We start from the raw sequence: 26,972 nt of genomic DNA, 5'->3' as shown, positions 1-26,972 counted from the left end.
TTCTCATATTTCTCATCCACATGCTGCCCCTTGCCGCTATCATCTGAAGGTACAGCATTAGTTTTTACACACCCTGCCGAAACCCAGCTCTTCCCCACCACCACCTCTCTCAATTCCTTCACTATTGCTAAATATCAGACTCCGTATCCAACATCTAGTACTGGATGGACAGATATTTCCTCCAAATGAATATTGGGGAGACTCAAGCCATTGTTTGCAGTCCATTTTCTAGACTCTCTTTTCTGACTACCTGCTCCATCCCTTTTCCCTCGCAACCGTCTGAGGGTGAACCAGTCTCTGCAACCTTCATATCACATTTGGGCCTGAGATTAACTTATCTTTTCATCACCTAAGACCATCTATTGCCACCTCTGTAACATTGCTGAACTGTCTCAACTCATCTGCTGCCAAACCCTCATTCCTGTCTAATTTCCTTTAGTCTCGAACTGTTCCAGTGCACTCCTGTCTGGTCTCCCACACTCTGACCTCCATAAACCTGAGGTCATCTGAAACTCTGATCTCCATAGCTTTTCACCTATCACCCTATGCTCACTGACCTACGTTGGTTCACAGCCAAGCAACATCTTGATTTTCAAATCCCTCTGTGGCCTCATCCCTCTCTATCTCAGGATCTATCTCTTCAAACCCCACAACCCTCTGAGATATCTGTACTCCTCCAACTCCAGCCTCTTGAATATCCCTGATTTTAATCACTTCACCATTAGTGACTGTGCCATCAGTTGTCTAAGCTTTGGAATACCTTCCATGCATCTCTCTGCCTCTCCACCTCACTTTCTTCCTTTAAGACAACTTAATGTTTGGTCTAAGATAGGTTTTAAGTGGCTTGGTGTCTTATTTTGTGTTATCATGCACCTTGGGACATTTTATTACATTATATAAATAAGTATTACTGTTCTGTGACACATGCACGGGCGTCACATTGGCACAGTGGTTGGCACTGCTGCCTCACAGCGCCAGGGACCCGGGTTCGATTCCCGGCTTGGGTCACTGTCTGTGTGGAGTTTGCACATTCTCCCCGTGTCTGCGTGGGTTTCCTCCGGGTGCTCCGGTTTCCTCCCACACTCCAAAGATGTGCTGGTTAGGTGCATTGGCCATGCTAAATTCTCCCTCAGTGTACCAGAACAGGCGCTGAAGTGTGGCGACTAGGGGATTTTCACAGTAACTTCATTGCAGTGTTAATGTAAGCCTTACTTGTGACACTAATAAATAAACTTTAACTTTTTACATGTATCCAGGATCTGAAAATCTACACAAAGATTAAATCAAGCAGGGAATTTTTAAAATCATTTTTTTGATAGCCTTGCCCCCACACTCCAATATTGACTTCTCCCAACTGTCTCACTAGATCTTCTGCCCTGATTTTTTTCACTATTTGGGAGGCGATTATGATGCGCATAAAAGAACTCTTCACATTGGTAATCCAGACTACTTTGAGCTGAAAGTCCAATTTCTTAGAAGACACCATAACTGTAGCGATTGCTTATTGGCTGAAGGAGCAATGGGAGAGACAAAGGGGAAGGAGAGTTTAACTCGTGCTGTTTTATGCTCCTTGGATCTTGAACATTTCCACTAACCTGGACATAAGATTTCTTAAGGCTTTTCTCAAAAGGAGCACTTGCAAGTTGATTGCATGCTACAAACTCCATGAGTAATTTCTGGGAGACAAAGGGTTCCTTTCAGATCATAAATAAAAACAGAAAAGTCTGGATAAACTCAGCAGATCTGGTAGCATCTATGGAGAGAAAGAAAGTTAATGTTTCAGATCTAAATGATCCTTCTGCACACCCATCCTTTCAGATCATCATTTTGATACGTCACGGACCATGTCACAGAAAGGGGCTGTTTTAAAATAAACTTTCCGTCATTTCTTGGCCTTTACATTTGTGTAAAATAATTTAATCTTGCCATTATCCCTTGTGATTTAAGTCTGCTCCTTCAGGGCTGCCCCTGCTGGAATAATGTAAATCGCAACTCAAAGGAGATGGTTCAGCCCCAGGCTGCTGTGCTAACACTTTAACGGGAGCTTTGTGTCCTAATCCCTTCTCCAAGGTCTTTCATACACTTGTTTCAAATATTTATCCAATTTCTTTTTCAATGACTTAATGGACTTTGCCTTAATGGACCACTGGAATGCCATATTTCATGTTGGATAATCTTTTGTGGGATGGGGGGGGCGGGCGGAACCCTTTTAACATCCCCTGTTATGTTATTCTTGAGCTATTGTCTCTTGATCGTTTTCTACTGAGGATGTGGGCATCGCTGGCTGGGCCACCATTTGCTGCCCATCCCTAATTGCACTTGAGAAAGTTGTGGTGAACCTCCTGTTTGAACCACTGCAGTCCATGTGGTGTAGGCACACCCACAGTGCTGTTAGGGAGCTCTATTCCACCTCCTTCCGTCGGGAAAAAGATACAAAAGTCTGAAAACATGTACCAATCGACTCAAGAACAGCTTCTTCCCTGCTGCCGTCAGACTTTTGAATGGACCTACCTCGCATTAAGTTGATCTTTCTCTACACCCTAGCTGTGACTGTAACACTACATTCTGCACTCTCTCCTTTCCTTCTCTATGAACGGTATGCTTTGTCTGTATAGCGCGCAAGAAACAATACTTTTCACTGTATACCAATACATGTGACAATAATAAATCAAACCTAAAAGAGTTGCAGGATTTTGACCCAGTTAGAGTGAAGGAATCAGGATGATGTGTGGCTTGGAGGGGAACTTGCAGATATGATGTTCCCATGTGTCTGCTGCCCTTGTCGCTCTCAGTGGTCGCGGGTTTGGAAGGTGCTGTTGAAGGTTACTGATGTACCAATTGGAGAAAATAATCTTTCACCCACCATTTACCCTCAAAACAATTTAATGCTGAAATAGCCCCCTTAATTATCCTTGTTCTGGTGGAAAAATCTGTAATATTTTGAAAACTTTATTCCAGGCACTGTAGTTAGCCTTTACTATATATTTTCAATGATTCTATTCTTCCTTTATTGAGACGCCCACAAATGCATCAAAAGCATCAACTGTAGCCTAATCGGCATTTTGCACAAATTCAATATCAACTCAGATTTGTGTAGCGTGCTTAAGATGGAAAAATCTACCAAGGTGCTTCACAGAAGCATAATCAAACAAAAGGTTCATCGTGACTTCCTTGTCTCCATCTTCAGTGCTCACACCTTCATTAAAAAGCCCAAAATCTTATTTGCTTTTTTGTGGCGTTTTGTAAAGCGTTCCATTCATGTGGCTAAATGTGTAAAGTGGGAAAGTCTATGATGCTAAATTAGTTGAAGCTAAGATGAGTTGTGGCACTGATGATGAAACATCCTGCCCTATAACAGTGTCTTGGATTTTCCTTCCTTTAGTCGAACCTACTCCTGATTCTGGAGCTGGAAAAGAATGTTGATTATGGAAGTTTTTTGTCATTTGCATATGTATCCCAAAATGATGGAAATTCTTTCTAATGGTTGGGAAAGCCTGAGTGAATGCATTATTTACTCTTACCACATCCCATCTGGCCAAGAAATACTCTGAATTCAACTGTGACTTTGTGGGTACATTTCAAATGAGTCTTGGTTGAAAGTATCTACAGAGCAACTGCTTGAAGTAACTCTCATACCTTTACAAACCACCATTGTTTGGACCTGTCTGTCGAGAATGATTTACAGCTTAGCAGGTCACTGCTGGTCGCAGGCATTAATCTAGGGCTAGAAGACCTTCCATTCTTAGCGAGTTGCTACTGGCTCACTTTTCAGTGGTATGTGGACATTTGATATGTAGAGAGAGATCGATTACAGATCCAGAAGACTCATAGCATTCTTTGAAGCCTTCACAAAGTAAAAACCCACACTGTCGTTTCCACAGACTCTTTTCTTTTCCTGGAAGAATTGCCTGCTAGGTTGCCTGGCTTTGCATTTTTTAGATTAATTGTGCTGAATGCACATGGCACTAATGACTTGAGTGGTAGAACTGGGAGGGTAACATCTGATTGCCTTTGTACAATAGATGCAAATATGTCTCAACTAATTTTCCTTGTTCTGGAACTGACACATTGATCTCATTTCATTTCTGCTTTGATATTTCAAATGTGGTTTTTTGTTTGCAGCTATGGACGTGTTTATACTGCAGACCCCTATCACACACTCACTCCTGCTCCCACCTATGGAGTTAGTGCTGTGGTAAGTAAACTCTATTATCCATTTTTTTAAATGGCAACAGACTTAATTTATCCTAATGTAGAAAAACATCTAGGATACTTCACAAAAATGGGAATCAAATCAGGAGGAGATATTCAGCAGGTGATCAGTAGCTTGGGGAGAAGAGTTGGGTTTTAAGAAGGGGTGGAGAGTGGGAGGGAATTCTAGAACATGAGGCCTTGATGGCTGGAGACAAAACTCTCAGTAGTGGGGCAAAGAGAGAGGGGGGGGAAGACAACAAGAGTCAGAGGAATGGAGAGATCTAGAGAGATGTAGAGCTGAAGAATGACAGAGATCATGAAGATCAAGGTCCAGAAAGGTTTTAAACATCAGGATGAGGTGATGGGGGACTGAAAGGCAGCGAGAGTCGGCGAGTCTGGAGGTGATGGATGAATGGGGACGTGGTACGCGTCCAGCAGAGTTTAGAATGAGGTGGGGTTTACAGAGTGTACAAGATGGGAGGTTCATCAGTGTTGATCGCGTGAGTGACCTTGTCAGCAGCAAATGTGCTGAGGCAGGTGCAGAGAAGGGTGAATTAGTAGATAAAAGCAAAATACTGCAGATGCTGGAATCTGTAATAACAGAAAATGCTGGAAAATCTCAGCGGGTCTGACAGCATCTGTGGAGAGAAAATAGAGCCAATGTTTCAAGTCTGGATGACCCCCTTGTTGGAGCTCTGATGAAGGGTCATCCAGACTCGAAACGTTGGCTCTATTCTCTCTCCACAGATGCTGTCAGGCCTGCTGAGATTTTCCAGCATCTTCTGTTATTGTTGAGTGAAATTACAACGGTGGGAATGTCTTATGGACAGCATACCCAGTGACCTGGACAGCAGAGAAGAGGCATTGAAGGAGAAGGATATTGTGTTTGGCCAAATCTAATCGGCAACGGCTGAGGTGAGATAAGACTCATGGTCGCAGTCACAGAGGGCGTGATCTTGATGAGGGCATTTTCAGTATCGTTGCGTGGGGCTGGAAACCTGATTGAAAAGTTTGAAACGTGTCATTTGTGTCTCTTGCATTGAAGGGAGAGAAGTTGGTGAGTATACTGGGAGAGGGCGGCCGGGCCGGGAGAGCAGGCCCGGGCTGGGAGGGCAGGGGGAGCCAGGCGAGAGGGCAGGGCAGGGGGAGCCAGGCCGGGAGAGCAGGGCCGAGCTGGGAGGGCAGGGCCGGGCTGGGAGGGCAGGGCAGGCCGGGAGAGCACCACCTCACAGGGTTTACTGGGCCTAAAGCATCCAAACTGGAAGTGACGGAGTAGCCGAGCAAATGATTTTGATGAATGGGAGGCCTGAGTCTAAACAGTTGGGAGTTTGAGAGTGGAACTGTAAGTGACGTGAGGCGAGGTTTCCGTCGAGGCAATATTGGAATGGATAGAAGGGGATGTGGTTGCTGTCGGATCCTGAGGAATTGCTCAGGATTTGGCCGTGTATAGTTAAGATATGATAGTGTAATCCGCAAAATAGAAGCTGTGCACCTTAAGGAAGTGAAGCATGGGAGTTAGAGCAATGTTACAGAGCATAGAAACATAGAAGATAGGAGCAGGAGGAGGCCATTTGGCCCTTCGAGCCTGCTCCACCATTCATCACGTTCATGGCTGATCATCCAACTCAATAGCCTAATCCTGCTTTCTCCCCCATAACCTTTGATCCCATTTGCCCCAAGTGCTATATCCAGCCGCCTCTTGAATACATTCAATGTTTTGGCATCAACTACTTCCTGTGGTAATGAATTCTACAGGCTCACCACTCTTTGGGTGAAGAAATGTCTCCTCACCTCCGTCCTAAATGGTCTACCCTGAATCCTCAACTGTGACCCCTAGTTCTGGACTCCCCCCACCATTGGGAACATCCTCCCTGCATCTACCCTGTCTCGTCCTGTTAGAATTTTATAAGTCTGTATGAGATTCCCCCCTCACTTGTCTGAACTCCAGCAAAAACAATCCTAACCCAGTCAATCTTTCCTCATACATCAGTCCCGCCATCCCCGGAATCAGCCTGGTAAACCTTCACTGCACTCCCTCGAGAGCAAGAACATCCTTCCTCAGAAAAGGAGACCAAAACTGCACACAATACTCTAGGTGTGGCCTCACCGAGGCCCTGTGTAATTGCAACAACACATCCCTGCTCCTGTCCTCGAAACCTCTCGCAATGAAGGCCAACATGCCATTTGCCTTCTTTACCACCTGCATGCTTACCTTCCGTGACTGGTGCACAAGGACACCCAGATCCCTCTGCACACTCCCCTCTCCCAATATACAGCCATTCAGGTAGTAATCTGCCGCCTTGTTTCTGCTTCCAAAGTGAATAACCTCACGTTTATCCAAATTATACTGCACCTGCCATTGATTTGCCCACTCGCCCAACCTGGAAATAGGAAATAGAAAAGAGAGACAGAGCATAAGAAGCAAAAGGTGAGAGGCTCAGATCTCTCCCAACTGGTGGTGTGGGACAGGAATCTTAAATGGGAATGGATTAGGTGCCTAATCCCTTTAAATTTTTTGCATGGCCATTAGTTAACATGTGGTAACTTAAAAAGAGCTGTCTTGTGTGCAGCCTGGTCAGAAACTTCTGGGTTGCCTCACAGTCAGACAGCTTTAGGAAATATTGGGCCAGACTTAGGAGAAATAGAGAAATAGGTTCCCTTTGCTTAAGGACATTAGTCAGACACTTGGTTTTGCAGCACTGAGATTTGAACTCTCAACCTCTGACTCAGCATAATCACTAAACTACTTCACCCAAAGTAATCTGTGCTGTCCTTTGAGATGCTGGTGGCACAGCGCTTCGATGCACTAACGTGCTGTGCTCCGGACTAGTGCACCGTTGTCTCCTCCTCTGCAGTTTTGCCCGATGTAATGTATTTCTGATTTTGTTTCCAACCTGTTAATCTCTGTGTCAGGCTCGATGGTGAGTGATTGCGGAGGCCGCCACCCATCACAACAGAGTTTGATTGTGTTCTCATGATGACTGAGATGCGCACTTTCCTGAAAGGAACACTAGATAACGATCAGAAACAGAGCCCTTGCTGCTTTCCAACACCATGCTCCCTTTTCCCTATTCCAGTCCAATGCCACTGAACCAGTTGTTGACTGCTGCCTCTTGACTGTGAGACCAAGCAACACCAAACAGGCTGGCATTGAGTCTGGAATCTTGTGGTCAGCGCTGTGTTGAATTATGGAGTTGATTCTGTTAAGAGTCGGTGAATATTTGTGTGTGACACAGAGCAGCTCAGTTGCTCTCGTTCTTCAGGGATCGTACACAGCAGGCAAAGATATGCAGGTTTAGAGAATTCAGCGTAAAATGAAAGTTTTGTTAAAAACTTAATTGAGGAAGCAGAGTAAATTATTGTTGCTGTTAGATTAATAAAAGCAAACAGCTTTCTGCTGTGGATCTGGCACTGCAGGAAGCAGCAAGTTGATAAACAATCAGTATATGAAATCGTTTAAATTTGATGTGACTGCTGCCTGGGCTCCATCCATCCTCCTTAATTGAATCTGTCTCCAGACACACTCCCTGCTCGTGTTATCAGGGAACTTGAGAAATGTTTTAATTTCAGCATATCTGTGTGGTTGATGTCCATGCAGGACTATCTGATCAACAAATCTCTTGAACATACGTACAGGCACTAAGTTCAATTAAAGTGATTGATTAGTTTCTGATAGGCCAATGCATCACTTCAAGATTCAATTGGATCTCTGGGCTCCTGATTGATAAGTCGGCCTGGAACAAAGTGTTTACTTCTGTTTCTCTCCACTCTCTGCCCCCGCCACCCCCTCCCCTAAATAAACAGGGCTGGTCTGAAAACTTTATCCAGGTCTGTCCATCAATTCTTCATTGATTCCTTTATCCATTTTCATTTAAAGTCTCTCGGTCCAGCACAAGCTGACAGAACAGGCTGGTGATGCAGCATTTTGTGTATCTGAAGCATCACGGCTCAGACTGGGAAACGCGAGGCTCTTACCTGTCCTTTCCCCTGTGAGTTTTCTTAGTGTCAGCGCCGCCCTGAATGGAGATTCCCCTCCTGAACATGGGGACACCAGCTCAGGGGCAAGTTTCCTCTCGGCATTTGCCCCAGCCCTTTGATCAGCAAATCTTTTGAAACAATAGCACTTAGGTCAGGAAATTGAGATGGGCCCTTTGAACTGCACTACTGCAGAGGTCATTACAGTTTTAGTTTTGTACCTTTGGTAGCTCACCACTGCATTCACCCTTCTCAGTTGGTCTCTCTGAATGGAACGGCTCGTAAGTAACTGAAAAAATAGTTTGTCTCCCTTCCTCTCCTGAAGGTGCTGGTTCTATATTTTAAATGGTAAAAAATTGCAGCATGCTGCTGTGCAGAGGGACCTGGGTGTCCTTGTGCAGGAATCTCAAGGAGTTGGTTTGCAGGTGCAGCAGGTAATTAAGAAGGCAAATGGAATTTTGTCCTTCATTGCTAGAGGGATGGAGTTTAAAAACAGCTAGGTTAAATTGCAGTTGTATAAGGTGCTGGTGAGGCCACACCTGGAGTACTCTGTACAGTTTTGGTCTCCTTACTTGAGAAAGGATATACTGGCACTGGAGGGGGTGCAGAGGAGATTCACTAGGTTGATTCCAGAATTGAGAGGGTTGGCTTATGAGGAGAGACTGAGTAGACTGGGGCTATATTCATTGGAATTCAGAAGAATGAGGGGAGATCTTATGGGAATAGATAAGATAGAAGCAGGGAAGTTGTTTCCACTGGCAGGTGAAACTAGAACTAGGGGGCATAGCCTCAAAATAAGGAGAAGCAAATTTAGGACTGAGTTGAGGAGCAACTTCTTCACACAAAGGGTTGTGAAATCTGTGGAATTCCCTGCCCAGTGAAGCAGTTGAGGCTACCTCATTGAATGTTTTTAAGGCAAGGATAGATAAATTTTTGAACAGTAAAGGAATTAAGGGTTATGGTGAGCGGGAGGGTAAGTGGAGCTGAGTCCACAAAAAGATCAGCCATGATCTTATTGAATGGTGGAGCAGGCTTGGAGGGGCCAGATGGCCTACTCCTGCTCCTAGTTCTTATGGGAAGTTGTCACATTCTAACGGCCAGTGACATGTGACCTTAGACAGTGAATATCGTCACGCTATTCAAATGTGGAAGGCACTACAACCAAGTAATCCTGTCATCACCCAACATGCATGCTTGCTAACCCAGACACAGGTTCATGAAGAAGGGTGGGATCATTGTGCTCTTCTCCAAGTACAGTACACTCAAGCCAGCTGTAAAAAAAAACTTACAAGTTGAATGCAAGCTGTTAAGCTCTGCATCTTACTAGATTCCCCCGCTAGCAGCCCCCTCTATGCCAATACAGCCCAAACTGTAGTTGGCAGTTGATTTGTAATTTTGGAGTAATTCTTTGAAACCTCTCTGTGCCCCCACTCACCAACCAAGCCGGAGAGCTGTGAGAGCGACCTTTATTCGTATGGGTCTTGTGGGCAGCGAGAATTTACACTGCCCATGTTTTCATGTGTTCAGTATATATAATTTCCAGGGCCCCTTAACTCACAATGCTTCCATCAGTCTTGAGTAGAGTGAAGTGAGGAAAGCGTAAGTTGTTTGGTACAGGAATCGTTATAATGATCAAAAATAGTGTGTCTGAGCTGAGTGAGTGGGGAAGTCAGCAAAGAGTTTATAAATATTTCTTCTACTGAAACTGTGAAGATGAAGGTTGGCAGATGCGTCTGCTAGCTCAAGATGCAGAAGAGGCTTCACAAGTCCAACTCAGTTTTCACAAACCTTTTTCTGTTCCACTGAACTTTATATATTTTTAAAAAGAACAAAACCTAAAGTTCAGGGTCTGGGGAATAGAGGTGGGAGTTTCTGGGACACTGACTCGTGATGTTGCTGGGAGACTTCACTCGAGCACAAGCTTGTACCTTCACTAAAAGAGGACATTTACCATAACTGGGAAAGGCAGCCAAGCTGAATTATGTCCCAGCAGTTACGATGATTGTCAGTGCAGAGTGACAAATCCCCAGCACCAGATAGTTTCCACCCAAGGTTTTAAACATTGAAGGTGTCCAATCTCTAATCTTCCAAAGTTCAGTCAATTATGGAACCGTTCACTCCACTATTGAAAATTGAGAGCAAAACTAGGATTACAGGTCAGTTAGCCTAATATCTGTCGGGAATTTACTTCAGTCTTTAATTAAGACTAGAGTGACCAAAGATTTTGAAATCTTCCAACTGGTTGAGGGAGTGTTAATGGATTTGTGTATATAGGGTAGGTCATGACTGACAGGTCCAATTCAGTTCTTTGAAGAGGTGCCTAAAGTAATGGACCGGGGATTATCTATGGCTGTTGCATGGACTTTGGAAGGCATTTGATAAAATCCCTCTTAAAAGATTCAGCTAAAGTTAAAGCCCCTGAAATTGAAGGTGATTGCTGATGCAGTCAGGAAATTGGCTGAGGGGTAAGGAGAGAGTGAAGATAATAGGCAGGTGCTCAAGGTGGCTGAATGTGATCCTCTCTGGAACTAAAAAATGTGGCAAAATTCACCAGTACTTTAATTCCATTAGCTCTGAAATCAGAGCTGTCAGATATCCAGAATTAGACATTGCAGAGGGAGTGATTATATGGAATACTGATGTTAATTATCTGGGTCCTAAATCAGCTTAATACCGTGACCCTATGCAACTCACTTTTTACCAAGACTAAGTCCATTTTCCAACTGAACAGCTTTTTCCATCTCCCTTTTGTTTGGTTTGATAGTTTGATGGTTTGTTCCCTAATTTGCTGCAGATATGTTAATTCAATAGCTTATCCAATTAGTCAGTGAGTTGCTGCGGTTAGATCTATTATCTGTGTTGTGTTGGTTGATTCTATTTGGAACATTTGGAGAGATATTGTAATCAGCCTCCCCATCCCTGGATTTTTGGCAGGTTAGGGACAGGTCAGCGAGGATTCGTACTGCCAGTACCTATCTGACACACAAGCCTCAGGTCAGCAACAGTCAGTTGCTTCAGAAGAAAAAGAAGGAATTGTAGACATTTACTTTGCTTTACTGATTCTTATTTTCCTTTTCCAGGCTAGTTTATACCGAGGTGGATACAGCCGTTTCGCTCCCTACTAAAAGTGATGTGAACTCCTGCAGTGGGAACAGTCCCTTCCCAAGGCCTGGGTGTTGCAATATTACAAGTAGTGGAACTTTATAGCAACTCAACATGAAAAAAAAACACAAGAAAGCGAGGAAATCATTACACGAGAGAGAGAGAGACCTACTTTTTTATACCTCATTACGTTCTTCTAAACATGTATTTTTTTCCTTATGTTTCTGCCTTCATTTTTTTTGTTCCAAAGATTGTGCAAACAGTTTTTAACTGTGATATAAAAGTGCATTTCTTTGTGTGTGTAGTGACATTTATGAAATCAGCTTCATCCGACAAAAGGAGAATCAGAAGAAACTAAAAATGTTAGTTACAAAAACAAGTTAGTGAAAGCCAAAAGTGAAATTGGGTGCCCGTTGGAAGCTGGTCCCAGGTACTGCATGTGTGGAACATCAGCAACAAAGGATTGCAATAACCGAGATTCGCAGAGACTCTGGGAATGGTGCAGGATTTTGTCACCGAAGGTGGGTCAGTGCAGAATGGGGAAGGGCTGGGAGATGGAAATTGATCCGTGTGTAAGTTGATGGAGCCAGTTTGCGTTGTGCTTTGCTTTTATAGTGAGGAGAGCAGCAGCTTTCAGCTGTTGAGCGTTCCCAGAGTTGGTTAGCCTGCTAAACAACAACAGCCAAAAAAAAATTACAATCAAACTGCAAAGTGAATGCATCATGAAGTTTTTTCCTTTGAATGATGCGTTCCAGACCCCCTCCCCCCACACTGATGTAAATTTACCTGAACAAATTTGCTTTTAAGATAATTGATAAAATGCATTAGAATCCCTGTAGATTTGCCGAGCAAATCCACAAGCAGGTCACAACCCTCCTGATGTAATTGGAACTGCTTTAGTTAGTACCGTTAAGAGATACAGTCCAGAAGTGTAGGCACTAAATGCATGCATGTTTCAATTGCATCAGTCCTAGTATTAGCGTGCACGTTATATTATCCAATTCATTTGTATCCCAACCTTTTTTTAATGTAACCCAGGATGTGCGCCGATTGGCTTTACATCCTTGCATTCAGCAGGCTTACAATTTGAAAACTGGTGGCTTTTTTATTCAGCCACTTTGTCAGCCCGAATCATTAGTGCAGGTTTTGGCTGCTTTTTGTTTGTAGTTTTCGTTTCGTTTACCTCTTTCGGGGAGTAACAAAATCGGCAAATGGGGATGCTGCACAGAAAATGGTCATCTGGCTAACGAGGAAGATGGGCCTGGCCCCGACTATCAAGTGTAAAAGGAAGAAGGGTGTGAATTGTTGGGAGGGAGGGAGGGATAGGTAGTTTAATAGTTGCAAGCTATTCTCAGCAACGATTTTGGAGGATAGTCAGTCACCCAGTTTATCTTGTAAAAAGACATGAGTTCCACACTATGTTGGCAAATATTTTAGAGGCATTCACGATGCCATTTCAGATGCGTCAATTTTTTTTTAAAGTTCAAAGTTGAGCAGGTATGAGAGAGAGCTAAATTCACTCATTGAGGTTGTAGCTCGAGCTGAAGCTAATGGTTTATTGTGCGGGCTCAGGGCTGGCCCAGACATTTCTGTTCTGCACCAGTGTTCCTGGGGCACTGCTCTCTTGTTTTCAAGACCCGTTTATATCCCTGTGCTGGGAGGCGTGGATTGAAAGAGAAGTGCACTTTCATGTTTAGGACAAGTGCAGTTGCTGCCAGAGCTTCTGATCATGCAGTATCCAGCAAGCTGGTGTGTGCTGCACCGACTTAGTAAGCTGTTTAAAGAAAAAGGGACACTAGTTGTAGATACCACACTGCCGCCCTTAAATTATGATATTGTTTTTGCAAGCCAAAGCGTGGTTTGTCGCTCTATGACAATTATGTTTTTTTTTGTATATAAAATATTTTAGTTGTCATTGTAATGGGGAAACATTCACAGAAACGTCTCATCACAGAGGAAGGAATTCAAAATGGGGATTTGGTGTGGCGCTTGACGGCATCTCCTAGTAGTGCTCCTGTTAGACTAGTCTCGCATGTAAAATGTTAATATAGAGGAAGGAAAACTTTAGAAGCCACAGGCGGCTTGTATTAGTGAGAGGGGTTGTCCTGCGTCACACCGGGTTCAATAATCACTTTCATTCCTATGACTATAAATCACATTCTTTTACTTAGATTCACTTTTATATTATACCAGCGGACGTTTTAGTAACTTAGCACTACAGCTGCACTCTACTCCACTGACTGCCAAATAACCCATTGGTAATATTCTCGCAGCAATTATTCTCTTTACTTGATTTATTTTCTGCTTTGTAAGAGCATCATAACAGCTGTAGAATAGTCAGAATCTTTGGAGGGAACAATTTCAGATTAGAACACTCTTTTTGGATAAAAATAATCCTGCTTCTAGCAGGAACTGGCTGAGTTCAGTCAACACTTGCTGTTGGGTAAATGTCCAACAGCCCCGTCCATCAGGTCAGGTTCTGTGGGACTGACGAGTTTTATTTGTTTTATTTGTTTTGTGTTTGTGTGTGTGGGTGTGTGTGTGTGTGTGGTGCTTTTTCGGACAGTGCCCATGTACAGCTTATGGCTGTATCCCGACTGGAATAGGAACTCTCACTCTTGGGTGTCAGTGACTAGGAGACGCTACCACTGTGTCATGGCCAATGCTGATACTTGAATCATTTAAATGTTCAGCCTTTTTTTAAAAAAAAAACACCATTTATTTTTTTCCATTTACTTGTAAAAACAGTTCATTCTAGTGCTCACTTCCCCACACACCCTCCCCCTAAATACCAGAGCAATTCCAAACTTCCAGAATAGATTCTTCCTCCACACCAGCCAGAGAGAGGATCTGATCTCCCAGTTTGGAGAGGAGGGGAGAGGTGAGGGAATTAGAAATTGTGCTGTTCTGCAGGTCGTGGAAAGGGAATAAAATAGGAGAAACACTAAAGAGAATTGAAAAACCATGCGCAGGTGGTATTTAATCTTCCTAGATAACTAGCATCAACACTGTCCTGACCCTGATTCGCCTTTGTTTTGTGAACGTTTCCCTGGAAGGTATGATATATCGTATAGTAGCTTCATCACCGAGCAGTATTCATTGGGTTATAATTAGATATAATCATGAATGTTAAGTAGATAGGACATGGACTATTATTCCTTTTGTATTACTTCCCATGTATAAATTATTGATCTTGTTGCTGGCTTTTATAAACTCGAAGGAAGGGGACTACCTTCCTAACAGTAATAAAGCACTGTTTTTAAAATAAAACAAAAATGGTGAGAACACAGCAAGACTCTGCATGTGTTTGTGTGATCTGGATTGTTACTGGATTTGTTCTAATCAGGATAAGAAATGAACTGTGGCATCCTTTGTTCATTCAGGAAGCTCAATATCTTCGTTGTACCAAAGTGTAGATTTGGATTTCCAAAGGCATCCGATAAGCTGCCTCATAAAAGGTCACTGCTCAAGGTGGGCAGAATATAATGCACTTTAAGAAATGACGGCTGGTCGGGTTCATTTTAGAGGTAGTCTTTGTGCCTGCTATTCAATTCCGGATAAGAGTGGGTGTTGTGTAGGTCCCCGTGGCTGCAGGAGGGCCTGTAGCATTGCAAAGGCATCAGCTCCACCAAATGGTATGTGCATTGGCACACTCAGGTGGCTGGGGGGGGGGGGGGGGGGGGGTTGGTGGTGAAGAGAGCAGCACATGAACATCTCCATCTTAAAGTGCCTCCTGAAATTAATAACATGGAGGGGTAACCCTGCACAGGAAGGCAGGTGTGGCTACCGATGGCTGTGGTCCCCCAATGGAAGGAGGATAGTGTCGGAGGCCTCGTGTTGCCCCGCAGGCCAGCCACTGACCAGCCACTTTGACCCTCAGTGCGCAGGCCCAGCTGCCATTGGGAGGATCCCTGCATCAGCCCACAATTTAATTACACACATTGATGACTCTCTGCTGCCAGATGGATAATCAACCTCTGAAGGTGGTCCAGAGAGAATACATTGACTCATCCAACTGTGAAATTCCTCCCAGTTCCATTATAAAGTCTGCCCAATGGGACTTGGAAGATTCCACCCAATAAGACCTCATGGTGTATTAATATTAACATGGATAACTGATGAAAAACAGGAAGTTCGGATAACAGGTCACTTTCAGGTTAACACTAACTAGTGGGATCCAATAGGGATCAATGCTGGGCCATATTAATGGCTTGAGTGAAGGGACTGGGTCCTTTGTGCCAGATTTGCTGATGCAAAGAAAGCTGGGAAAACAAGTTAGAATCATGGAATGGTTCATGCAGCAGCTACTCAGCTAGTCCCAATCTCTGTGTTTCCCCATAACCCTGCAATTCTTCAGAAATGTACCTTATTCCCTTTTAAAGCTACAATTGAACCTTTCTGCACCACACACTCAGGCAGTACATTCCAGAACCTAACCACTTGCTGGGTAAAAGCTTCTTTCCTCGTGTCAACAAAGAACAGGAACAGGCCCTTCGGCCCACCAAGCCTGCTCCAATCACGTCCTACCTAGACCAACCACCTGTATCCCTCTATATCCCGCCTGTTCATGATAAGACTTTGGTTATTTGCCAATCTCCTTAAATGGGTGTCCTTGTGTTTTTGACTTTTCTGCCAGTGGGAACAGTTGCTCCCTATTGACTTTCTTCAGACACCTCCAGTTTGAACACCTGGGCCAAATATTCTCCAAGGAGAACAGCCCCTCTAATCTGTCCTCATAACTGATGTCCCTCATTCCCGAAACCATTCTTGTAAATCTTTACGACACCCTTTCTAATGCCATCACATCCTTCCAGAATTTTGGTGTCCGGAATTGAACACCCTGCTCAACTTGATGCCAAACTAATATTCTACAAAGGTTCACCATACCTTGTTTGTCTATATTTCTGCTTCTGTTTATAAAACTAAGGATTCTGTATTCCTTCTGAACCACTTTCTCAACCTACGCTAACGAGGTTTTTTATAGCATGTCTCAAAGTGCTTCACAGCCAACGAAATGTTTGACATTTAGTCACTGTTGAAATGTAATAAAGTTATTGTTAATTTGCACAAAACAACTTTCCACAAAGTGATGCAACACATTACCTGACTATCTGATTTTAATTGAGGGTTAAATATTGGCCGGAACAGCAAAATCAAGTTTAATTGAGTGAAAATCTTGTGGAAATGTTTAAACTGATAAAACTCTGAATTTGATGTAGATTAAGCTAAATAAGGAGCACTGACATATTTTAACAAAGTAACATGATTTCCACAAAAAAATCCCCTCAATATTGGGAAACATGAAATGAAACCCAAGAATACGGTAGAGGATCAGAAGGACCTTGGGGTCCGGGTCCATAGGACTCTAAAATCGGCCCCGCAGGTGGATAAGAAGGCGTATGGTGTGCTGGCCTTTTATCAATCGAGGGATTGAGTTTAGGAGTCCGGGGATAATGATGCAGCTATATAAGACCCTCGTCAGACCCCACTTGGAGTACTGTGCTCAGTTCTGGTCGCCTCATTACAGGAAGGATGTGGAAAAGATTGAAAGGGTGCAGAGGAGATTTACAAGGATGTTGCCTGGATTGAGTGGCATGCCTTATGAGGATAGGCTGAGGGAGCTCGGTCTTTTCTCCTTGGAGAGACGTAGGATGAGAGGAGACCTAATAGAGGTATATAAGATGGTGAGAGGCATAGATCGGGTGAACTCTGAGGCTTTTTCCCATGGTGGAAATGGCTGCTATGAGAGGACACAGGTTTAAGGTGCTGGGGGGTAGGTACTGGGGAAATGTTAGGGGGAAGTTTTTCACACAGAGGGTGGTGGGCGAGTGGAATCGGCTGCCGTCAGTGGTGGTGGAGGCAAACTCAGGGTCTTTTAAGAGACTCCTGGATGAGTACATGGGACTTAATAGGATGGAGGGTTATAGGTAGGCCTAAAAGGTAGGGATATGTTCGGCACAACTTGTGGGGCCGAAGGGCCTGTTTTGTGCTGTAGTTTTCTATGTTTCTATGTAATACCAGTACAGCTGCTGAATGAGAGGATGGCAGGAGCTAAAAGAAAGGAGGAGGGGGGGGGGGAAAGAGATTTTGGGAGGAGGCTTCAGAAATGTGGGACAGGGATATGTTTAAAAGCCTTGCAGAAGGGGTTCAGGAAGGGGGGGGGGGTTAAAGGGCTGTGGGATAGTGGTGGGGAGAGGAGTTTATAGGGCTGTCGGGAGGGTTAAAGAGCAGTGGGAGTTTAGGGAGGGGGTTAAAGGGGTCGGTGAGGTTGAGGAGGGGCAGATTGGGGGGTTTAAAGGGCAGTGGGGGGTTTTGGAGGGGATGTAAGAGGTTAATGGGGTCGGGGAACAGCAGATTTGGGGGGTTAAAGGGCAGTGGGGGTTTAAGGGGTTAATGGGGTCAGGGAGGGGCGGATTTGGGGGGTTAAAGGGCAGTAGGGGGTTAGGGAGGGGGTTTAAGGGGTTAATGAGGTCAGGGAGGGGCAGATTTGGGGGATTAAAAGGCAGTGGGGGGCTTGGGGAAGGGGTTTAAGGGATCAGGGGTTGACGAGGGGCAGATTTGGGGAGGTTAAAGGGCAGTGGGGTGTTTAGGAAGAAGTTTAAAGGGGTTAATGGGGGTCAAGGAGGGGCAGATTTGGGGGAATTAAAGGGCAGTGGGGGGTTAGGGAGGGGGTTAATGGGGTCAGGGAGAGGCAGATTTGGGGGTGAAGTGCAGTGGGGGGTTAAGGAGGGGGTTAAATCGGTCGGGGGTGGAGGAGGGCAGATTTGGGGGGTTAAAGAGCAGTGGGGGGTTTAAGGGATTAATGGAGTCAGGGAGAGGCAGATTTGGGGGTTAAAGCGGTCGGGGGGTGGAGGAGGTCAGATTTGGGGGGTTCGAGCAGTGGGGTGTTTAAAGGGTTAATCGGATCGGGGGGCGGGGAGGGGGGCAGCGCCACTCTGTGGCCGGAGTTGGAGCTGCCGCTCGGGCTCTCTCTCTCAGTGATCGATTGCTCTGCCTGCGGATCGCGGCTCTGGGTTGGATTGCCGGACAAGATGGCGGCGGCGCGGTTGCTGAGGGGGATTCTGAAGGAGCTGCGGCTGCGGCCCGGAGCAGCTTCCCGGGGCCCCGGAGAGCCGACACCCGCCTACCGGCAATCCGCCGCTTATAAATACATCACCGAGCAATTCCGGAGACATCAGGTCAGTCCGGGGGGGGGCGGGGTCAGAGCGGCCAGTGTGGGCGGGGCCAGTGTGGGCGGGGCCTGAGTCCCTCAGACTGACCCCTCACTGACCCCCCCACAGACTGACCATAACCCCTCTACACTCCCACCATCACCCCCACCATTCGTACCCCAGCCAGCCGCACCCCCACCTCCCACTGCAGGCTTAAAGGGCTGAGGTTTTAAAGGGCCGAGGTTTTAAAGAGCTGAGGGTTTAAAGAGCCATGATGTGGAGATGCCAGCATTGGACTGGGGTAAACTCAGTAAGGAGTCTCACAACACCAGGTTAAAGTCCAACAGGTTTATTTGGCAGCAAAATCAACTAGCTTTCGGAGCGCTTGCTGCTCCTTCATCAGGTGAGTGGGATTTCAGTTCACAAACAGGGCATATAAAGACACAAACTCAATTTACAAAATAATGGTTGGATTGCAAGTCTTTACAGGTAATCAAGTCTTAAAAGTACAGACAATGTGAGTGGAGAGAGCGTTAAGCACAGGTTAAAGAGATGTGTATTGTCTCCAGCCAGGACAGTTAGTGAGATTTTGCAAGCCCAGGCAAGTCGTGGGGGTTACAGATAGTGTGACTTGAACCCAAGATCCCGGTTGAGGCTGTCCTCGTGTGTGGAACTTGGCTATCAGTTTCTGCTCAGCGACTCTGCGTTGTCGTGTGTTGTGAAGGCCACCTTGGAGAACGCTTACCCGAAGATCAGAGGCCGAATGCCCGTGACCGCTGAAGTGTTCCCCGACTGGAAGGGAACACTGTTGTCTGGTGATTGTCGAGCGGTGTTCATTCATCCATTGTCGTAGCGTCTGCATGGTCTCCCCAATGTACCATGCCTCGGGACATCCTTTCCTGCAGCGTATCAGGCAGACAACATTGGCCGAGTCGCAAGAGTATGTACCATGTACCTGGTGGATGGTGTTCTCACGTGAGATGATGGCATCCGTGTCGATGATCCGGCACGTCTTGCAGAGGTTGCTGTGGCAGGGTTGTGTGGTGTCGTGGTCACTGTTCTCCTGAAGGCTGGGTAGTTTGCTGCGGACAATGGTCTGTTTGAGGTTGAGCAGTTGTTTGAAGGCAAGAAGTGGGGGTGTGGGGATGGCCTTGGCGAGGTGTTCGTCTTCATTGATGGCATGTTGAAGGCTCCGGAGAAGATGTCGTAGCTTCTCTGCTCCGGGGAAGTACTGGACGACGAAGGGTACTCTGTCCGCCGTGTCCCATGTTTGTCTTCTGAGGAGGTCGGTGCGGTTTTTCGCTGTGGCACATCGCTGTGGCCCTTCGTTGTCCTGTACTTCCCCGGAGCGGAGAAGCTACGGCATCTCCTCCAGAGCCTTCAACATGTCATCGATGAAGACGAACATCTTACCAAGGCCATCTCCACACCCCCACCTCTTGCCTTCAAACAACCGCACAACCTCAAACAGACCATTGTCCGCAGCAAACTACCCAGCCTTCAGAACAGTGACCACGGCACCAAATAACCCTGCCACAGCAACCTCTGCAAGACATGCCGGATCATCGACACGGATGCCATCATCTCACGTGAGAACACCATCCACCAGGTACACGGTACATACTCTTGCGACTCGGCCAATGTTGTCTACCTGATACGCTGCAGGAAAGGATGTCCCGAGGCATAGTACATTGGGGAGACCATGCAGACGCTACGACAACGAATGAATGAACACCGCTCGACAATCACCAGGCAGGAGTGTTCCCTTCCAGTCGGGGAACACTTCAGCAGTCACGGGCATTCAGCCTCTGATCTTCGGGTAAGCGTTCTCCAAGGCGGCCTTCGCAACACACGACAACACAGAATCACTGAGCAGAGACTGATAGCCAAGTTCCGCACACATGAGGACGGCCTCAACCGGGATCTTGGGTTCATGTCACACTATCTGTAACCCCCACGGCTTGCCTGGGCTTGCAAAATCTCACTAACTGTCCTGGCCCTCTCTCCACTCCCATTGTCTGTACTTTTAAGACTTGATTACCTGTAAAGACTCGCATTCCAACCATTATCTTGTAAATTGAGTTTGTGTCTTTATATGCCCTGTTTGTGAACACAAGTCCTCACTCACCTGATGAAGGAGCTTGAGACTCCGAAAGCTTGTGCTGCCAAATAAACCTGTTGGACTTTAACCTGATGTTGTGAGGCTTCTTACTGGGTTTAAAAAGCAGCAGTTTTGAGGAGCTGCAGCAACTTCCACTCATACAGTTGCTTCACAGAGTGAAGAAAAGCATTGAATCCCTACAAGTGCAGAAGAAGGCCATTTGGCACATCAAGCCTACACCGACAACAATCCCACCCATGCCCTGTCTGTCCTGTAACCCCATTTGTTTACCCTGCTAACCCCCCGACAATAAGGGGCAATTTAGCATGGCCAATCCACCTAACCCACACATCTTTGTAGTGTTGGAGGAAACGGGAGCACCCAGAGGAAACCCAAGCAGATAACAGGGAGAACATAGAATCCCTACAGTGCAGAAGGAGGCCATTCGGCCCATCAAGACTACACTGACAACAATCCCATTCAGACCCTATTGCTGTAACCCCACATATTTACCCTGCTAATCCCCTGACACAGGTCAATTTAGCACAGCCAATCAACCTCACCCGCACATCTTTGGACTGTGGGAGGAAACCGGAGCACCCGGAGGAAACCCACGATGGACGGTAACATTATTCCATATATTATCCAGCTGCCATGGTGGGTAGGAATTTACTGCTGAAGGTATAACTGGCCCCGTCCCTTCAAATACTGTGTCTTGTTCTGGTGAAACACAGATCAGATCAGCCTTTCTTTTGGTGCCTGTTATTTCTGAAGTTTGTTTGTCAGACAGGATTGTACTGCAAACAACTAGCCCGATCTTACTGATTGTGTGGAATGAAATTTCTGCCAAGGGGTTTGTGGTGAGAATTTTCTGAATAATGTTATTAACTGGCTGCTCACTCTGGCTCGGTACAGGTTACCAGTGAGAAGTTGTGCCGTGCCCAACATGAACTATATCACCAGGCATCCACCTACATGTGCTTGCTGCAGAGTGTCCGCCAACACCTAGCACTGCACCAGGAGTACCACAGCAAGGGAGAACGGTCACCCCATGAAGTGGCACAGCTTGTTGGACTCAAACTGCCACAGCAACCTGGAGGCAAAGGATGGGAGAAATGAGAAGCCTCGCTGAAATCTGTTGCCACGTTGTTCCGTGCCGTCCAGTTTCTGCAGCGCACCCTGTTCATCAACATGTTATTGTCGTTTGTCTGACGGTCTTATTAACTGACAAAGTAGCTGTAACCCCCGAGGTTTCTTGTGGAGCTTTCAGTTTCTCAACAGTTTATGAAGTAATTAAAAACAGACTCCAATTAAACCCAGTTTGTGACACAGCTACTTATTGTTTAAACAGTGTTGGATATGAGGACTGGGAGGCTGAAATGCGTAATTTCTGCCGTGCTTTTGAGGCCTGGGCTCTTGATCCGTAGCTGTGTGTGCTGTGGCATTTCAAATGCTCATCTAAATGCTTCTTCAATGTTGTGAGGGTTCCTGCCTCTCCCACCCTTTCAGGCAGCGAGTTCCAGATTCCCACCATCCTCTGGGTGAAAACATTTTTCCTCAAATCCCCTCTAAACCTCCTGCCCCGACCTTAAATCTGTTCAATGGGATGAGGAATGGGCCAAAGCCTTGGGTGCTAGAAGTTACCATTCGAGACTAGTTAGAACCATTTCAGTGCTGAACCAGGAACCAAAACCTGATCAGAGAGACTGAAAACTGGATACAAGAGCAGGTCAGAGGACGGGAATTCTGTAGGGAGTAACTCACCTCCTGACTCTCCAAAGCCTGTCTAACACCAAGGCACAAGTCAGGAGTGTGATGGAATACTCCCCACTTGCCTGGATGGGTGCAGCTCCAACACTCAAGAAGTTCGACACCATCCAGGACAAAGCAGCCCCACTTGATTGCTGTCCCTTCCACTAATATCCACTCCCTCCACTATCGGTGAACAGTGGCAGCCGTGTGTACCGTTTACAAGATGCACTGCAGCAACTCACCAAGGCTCCTTCGATAGCACCTTCCAAACCTGTGAACTTTAGTACCTAGAGGAACAAGGGCAGCAGACACATGGGAACTCTATCGCCTGCAATTTACCCTCCAAGTCACTCACCATCCTGACTTGGAAATATATCGGCCATTCCTTCACTGTCACTGGGTCAAAATCCTAGAACTCCTTCCATAACAGCACTGTGGGTGTACCTACACCACAGGGACTGAAGCAGTTGAAGAAGGCAGCTCACCACCACCTTCTCAAGGGCAATTAGGGATGGGTAATAAATGTTGGCCTAACCAGCGATGCTCACATCCCGGGAACGAAGAAAGAGAAGTTACATTAAAGGATTTGGGACATCACAACATGTTGAAAGGGCAGTGGTAATTTGCAATGTTTTTTTGAGAAGTGATGGCTGAGGTTTTGTAAAGGAGCGAGCTGTACCAAGGAGAGCTCAACATTTCCAGTTTAAGCTAGTGCGGTAATTAAATTCCTTAGCCCAAAGAATCCAACAGAAATCACATTTGAAATTATGGACATTTAGGACTCGGTGACGGCGAGGGTTAGATTGACTGTGGAAAAGGAGAAGGAGCAATTTATAGGAAGAATAACTTGTGGTGGGAAAGCCAACTTAAATTTGATTTATTATTGTCACGTATTGGGATACAGTGAAAAGGATTGTTTCTTGGAGCGCTGTACAGACAAAGCACACCGTTCATAGAGTGCAAAGGGGAGAAGGAAAGGAGAGGGTGCAGAATGTAGTGTTAGGGTGAGAATGGATTTGGCCCAAATATATTGGAATCAAAGACTGGAAGACAAAACTGGAACAGAACAATGGGCTGTCTGTAAAAAGGAGATAGCTGAGGGCCAGTAAAGGTCAACTCCCAAAGAGAAAAAGGTCAGGTAAACAAATCCTGGATGATAAAAGAGGAAGAGAGCAAGATGGGCAGTAATCAGCTGGATAATATCATTGATGTGATGATGTCGGCGTTGGACTGGAGTAAGCACATTAAGAAGTCTCACAACACCAGGTTAAAGTCCAACAGGTTTATTAGGAATCACAAGCTTTCGGAGCGCTGCTCCTTCCTCAGGCGAGTGGGTGTTGTGATAATATCACTGGGAGCCAGGCAGAATTGAGAAGGTTCAGAGGGTACGACCTGCTCTCAAAGCTTCTTGCATCACATTCATTGGGATAGACACAAGAATGCCAAATTTCAAAGGGAGCAACAATTTATCCCATTTTAAACAAGCCAATAAGCAGGTTAAGGGACAAACTAAATGAGCAGCACTTCAAACAAAAACAAATCTCAAACTTCAAACATTAAAACTAAAGAGGTTGATAAAACATCCCAGTCCCTGCAGTGCCAACCGGGTAAAGTAGACCTTGATCACACTGGCAGGCACCACATGCTCCCTCTGTAAGGACACCAGGCTGCAGTATAGGGGCAGAGGGTCAGGCTGGATGACCCCCTCCCCCCTCGATCACCTGCTGCCTGGATGTGTTGATGGCAAGCTTGGCCAGGCTTAGAAGCAGGTTCACAAGGAGGTTATCCTCTCTGCCCCTCTCCTCACTAGGTGCCCAAAGATCAGGAGCGAGGGACTGGGATGCAAACAAGACTTTAGTAAAAGGTTTTTAGGAAAATTAGAGGGAGAGCAACCTATAACCATTAACAACTACTTGGTTCACAGACTCCGCAAGGCTGCAAAACGGGGAAGGATCTTGGGAGTCTGTGAACCGACACATCGCCTGTAAGATACAGCTGCATGCAAGACTCTCCACTCCAGCTCCCCAATGGTAAAAGAGAGGCCTACCTCATAGAGATCCCTCCACCAGGGTCTTCCACCACCGAACGGCTACAAGGCAGGGTTGGCGGTGAAGACAGGACATGAAGGGTGTTCAGCAGCATCCCATATAGGAGACCCCTCTGCACAGTGCAAAAAAGGCACGGAGGACACTCCTGCGAGAGTTGGTGCAGTCACAATGAGCCAAATGGCCTCCTCTGCACTGTAGGGATTCTATATATGTAGGAACAACACATATTTGAACTGTGGGAGGAAACTGGAGCACTCAGAAGAAACCCACACAGACTCAGGGACATCAGGGTTGAATTGAAGCTGGCTCCCTGGTGCTGTGAGGGAGCAGAGCTAACATTGTGCCACTGTGCAGACCAAGGGAGGATTGGGGCTTGGAGCCAATGGGAAGATCACACGCGTCCTCAAGACCACGTGTGCGTTCGGGGGTGAGCGCGGCCGTTTGAAGGTCATGGGTGGCATCCACTGACCCACCAGTTCAAAAGTGGTCAGCAAACCCAATCCTCCGCCACCCAGCACGTTCCCAATCCTGGTCAGCCCAGTGGGCACAGCCCCTCCCTGCTCCAGCCATGGTATTGGCGGAGGTACAGATTCCTGAGCTGCAGCTCCCTTACGATAACCAGTAATCTTGACGGGAGGGCTGCGGTGCGAGGCAGCCATGTGTCAGACTTTGATCACGTCCTGGTACAAGATGGGCAATAACTGCAAGGAGACACAAAGGCCCCACAAGCCCTCGGACAGGAGCTACACATCATAATCCAGGCTGCGCACAGAAGAAATATGAACAAAGAACAAAGAACAGTACAGCACAGGAAACAGGCCCTTCATATGCAGAGAGAGTGCCAATTGTTTCATGGAGAATGCAGCAGGGAATAATCGTCCCCTGGGTTTGGATTAATCCAGAAATGGTGCAATGCTTGGACATGTTCCTTTTGCTTGCAGAGGGCAGGTCCCTATTTAGGAATATGTGTGGCCTTCACAATGAGCCACATCGTGAGCCAGATTGATCATCTTAAAGTGATTCTCAGCACACTCGGGGGCTGTTGAACAATCACAAAACACTTCTAATATTAGACATTATGTTCTGAGTTTTGCCTTTTGTGAGCGTGCTGTTTGATACAATCTGTCAGTCACTGGGAGTGGGAGATCAGACACCAGGGCCTGTGTGTCTGATCTCCCACTCGCTCACTTTCAAACTTGCTGTCCTTGCGTCTGTCCCATCGAGTTAAAGACAAAAAGTTTTGAGAGCAAATCTTTTTTTCGGCAATATTCAAGCTCGGTAATATCAAGCAACTGTTCAGAGGAGAAGTGAAAAAGCAAATAAAATAAGTGAGAGCATGAGACAGACTGGCCGTTAACATAAAAGGGAATTTTCTACAGATATATAAATAGTCAAATGGTGGTAAAAGGAGTGAATTAATTCGGGACCTAGTGGAGGGGATGGCTGCGATTCCAAATGAATAGTTTGTATCTGTCTTTACCAAGGAAGATGCTGCCCAAGACTGGAGGCAGGTTGCTAGCGGAGTGCCACAGGGATCAGTGCTTGGTCCTCTGCTCTTTGTGATTCTTATTAATGACTTAGAGGAGGGGGCTGAAGGGTGGATCAGTAAATTTGCTGATGACACCAAGATTGGTGGAGCAGTGGATGAGGTGGAGGGCTGTTGTAGGCTGCAAAGAGACATAGATAGGATGCAAAGCTGGGCTGAAAAATGGCAAATGGAGTTTAACCCTGATAAATGTGAGGTGATTCATTCTGGTAGGACTAATTTAAATGCGGATTACAGGGTCAAAGGTAGGGTTCTGAAGACTGTGGAGGAACAGAGAGACCTTGGGGTCCATATCCACAGATCTCTAAAGGTTGCCACTCAAGTGGATAGAGCTATGAAGAAGGCCTATAGTGTGTTAGCTTTTATTAACAGGGGGTTGGAGTTTAAGAGCCGTGGGGTTATGCTGCAACTGTACAGGACCTTGGTGAGACCACATTTGGAATATTGTGTGCAGTTCTGGTCACCTCACTATAAGAAGGATGTGGAAGCACTGGAAAGAGTGCAGAGGAGATTTACCAGGATGCTGCCTGATTTGGAGGGTAGGTCTTATGAGGAAAGGTTGAGGGAGCTAGGGCTGTTCTCTCTGGAGCGGAGGAGGCTGAGGGGAGACTTAATAGAGGTTTATAAAATGATGAAGGGGATAGATAGAGTGAACGTTCAAAGACTATTTCCTCGGGTGGATGGAGCTATTACAAGGGGGCATAACTATAGGGTTCATGGTGGAAGATGTAGGAAGGATATCAGAGGTAGGTTCTTTACGCAGAGAGTGGTTGGGGTGTGGAATGGACTGCCTGCAGTGATAGTGGAGTCAGACACTTTAGGAACATTTAAGCGGTTATTGGATAGGCACATGAAGCACAGCAGGATGATAGGGAGTGGGATAGCTTGATCTTGGTTTCAGATAAAGCTCAGCACGACATCGTGGGCCGAAGGGCCTGTTCTGTACTGTTCTATGTTCTATGTTCATAGTGAAATAGGAGATAGCTAAGAAACTGGGTGGGCTAAAAATTGATCAAGAGAGGATATTAGGTAGGTGGCTGTACTTGAAGATAATAAGTAATAGGGCAGGTAAGATGCATCCAACAATATTGGGGTAATTAGTG

At 46.0% G+C, this 26,972-nt stretch overlaps 2 protein-coding genes across 28 annotated transcripts in view; both read left to right on the top strand.

Moving 5' to 3' along the window:
• Positions 1–14,560, top strand: part of LOC144509076 (RNA binding protein fox-1 homolog 2-like) — a 295,347-nt gene extending 280,787 nt beyond the window's left edge. For 26 of the 27 annotated variants that reach the window (XR_013500391.1, XR_013500389.1, XR_013500390.1 and 23 more), the window contains 2 exons: positions 4,123–4,195; positions 11,250–14,560. Coding sequence is in view for 23 of the 27 variants with exons in the window: in XM_078237394.1 (XP_078093520.1) it covers positions 4,123–4,195; positions 11,250–11,376 (200 nt within the window). In the remaining 4 variants the exon portion in view is untranslated. Of the gene's footprint in view, positions 1–4,122; positions 4,196–11,249 lie in introns of those variants that run through there. The other variant, XR_013500392.1, reaches the window with a different exon arrangement.
• A 3,709-nt stretch (positions 14,561–18,269) lies between these two features.
• On the top strand, positions 18,270–21,842 carry fmc1 (formation of mitochondrial complex V assembly factor 1). Its single transcript, XM_078237384.1, has 2 exons — positions 18,270–18,449; positions 21,439–21,842. Exons 1-2 carry the CDS (start codon positions 18,303–18,305, stop codon positions 21,640–21,642), a joined length of 351 nt encoding a protein of 116 aa, XP_078093510.1. The 5' UTR covers positions 18,270–18,302; the 3' UTR covers positions 21,643–21,842.
• The last annotated feature ends 5,130 nt before the right edge of the window (positions 21,843–26,972 follow it).

This window comes from Mustelus asterias, chromosome 21 (genome assembly GCF_964213995.1).
Source record: "Mustelus asterias chromosome 21, sMusAst1.hap1.1, whole genome shotgun sequence".
NCBI classification, from domain to species: domain Eukaryota; kingdom Metazoa; phylum Chordata; class Chondrichthyes; order Carcharhiniformes; family Triakidae; genus Mustelus; species Mustelus asterias.
The sequence above is the reverse complement of the archived record's forward strand: the minus strand, read 5'-3'. Positions and strand labels throughout refer to the sequence as shown.

Excerpts from the sequence above, each read along its gene's own strand:
- fmc1 (XM_078237384.1), top strand. The coding sequence starts at position 18,303 with ATGGCGGCGGCGCGGTTGCTGAGGGGGATTCTGAAGGAGCTGCGGCTG. Across the intron at positions 18,450-21,438 it reads AGCAATTCCGGAGACATCAG|GTTACCAGTGAGAAGTTGTG; the intron begins GTCAGTCCGGGG and ends GGCTCGGTACAG.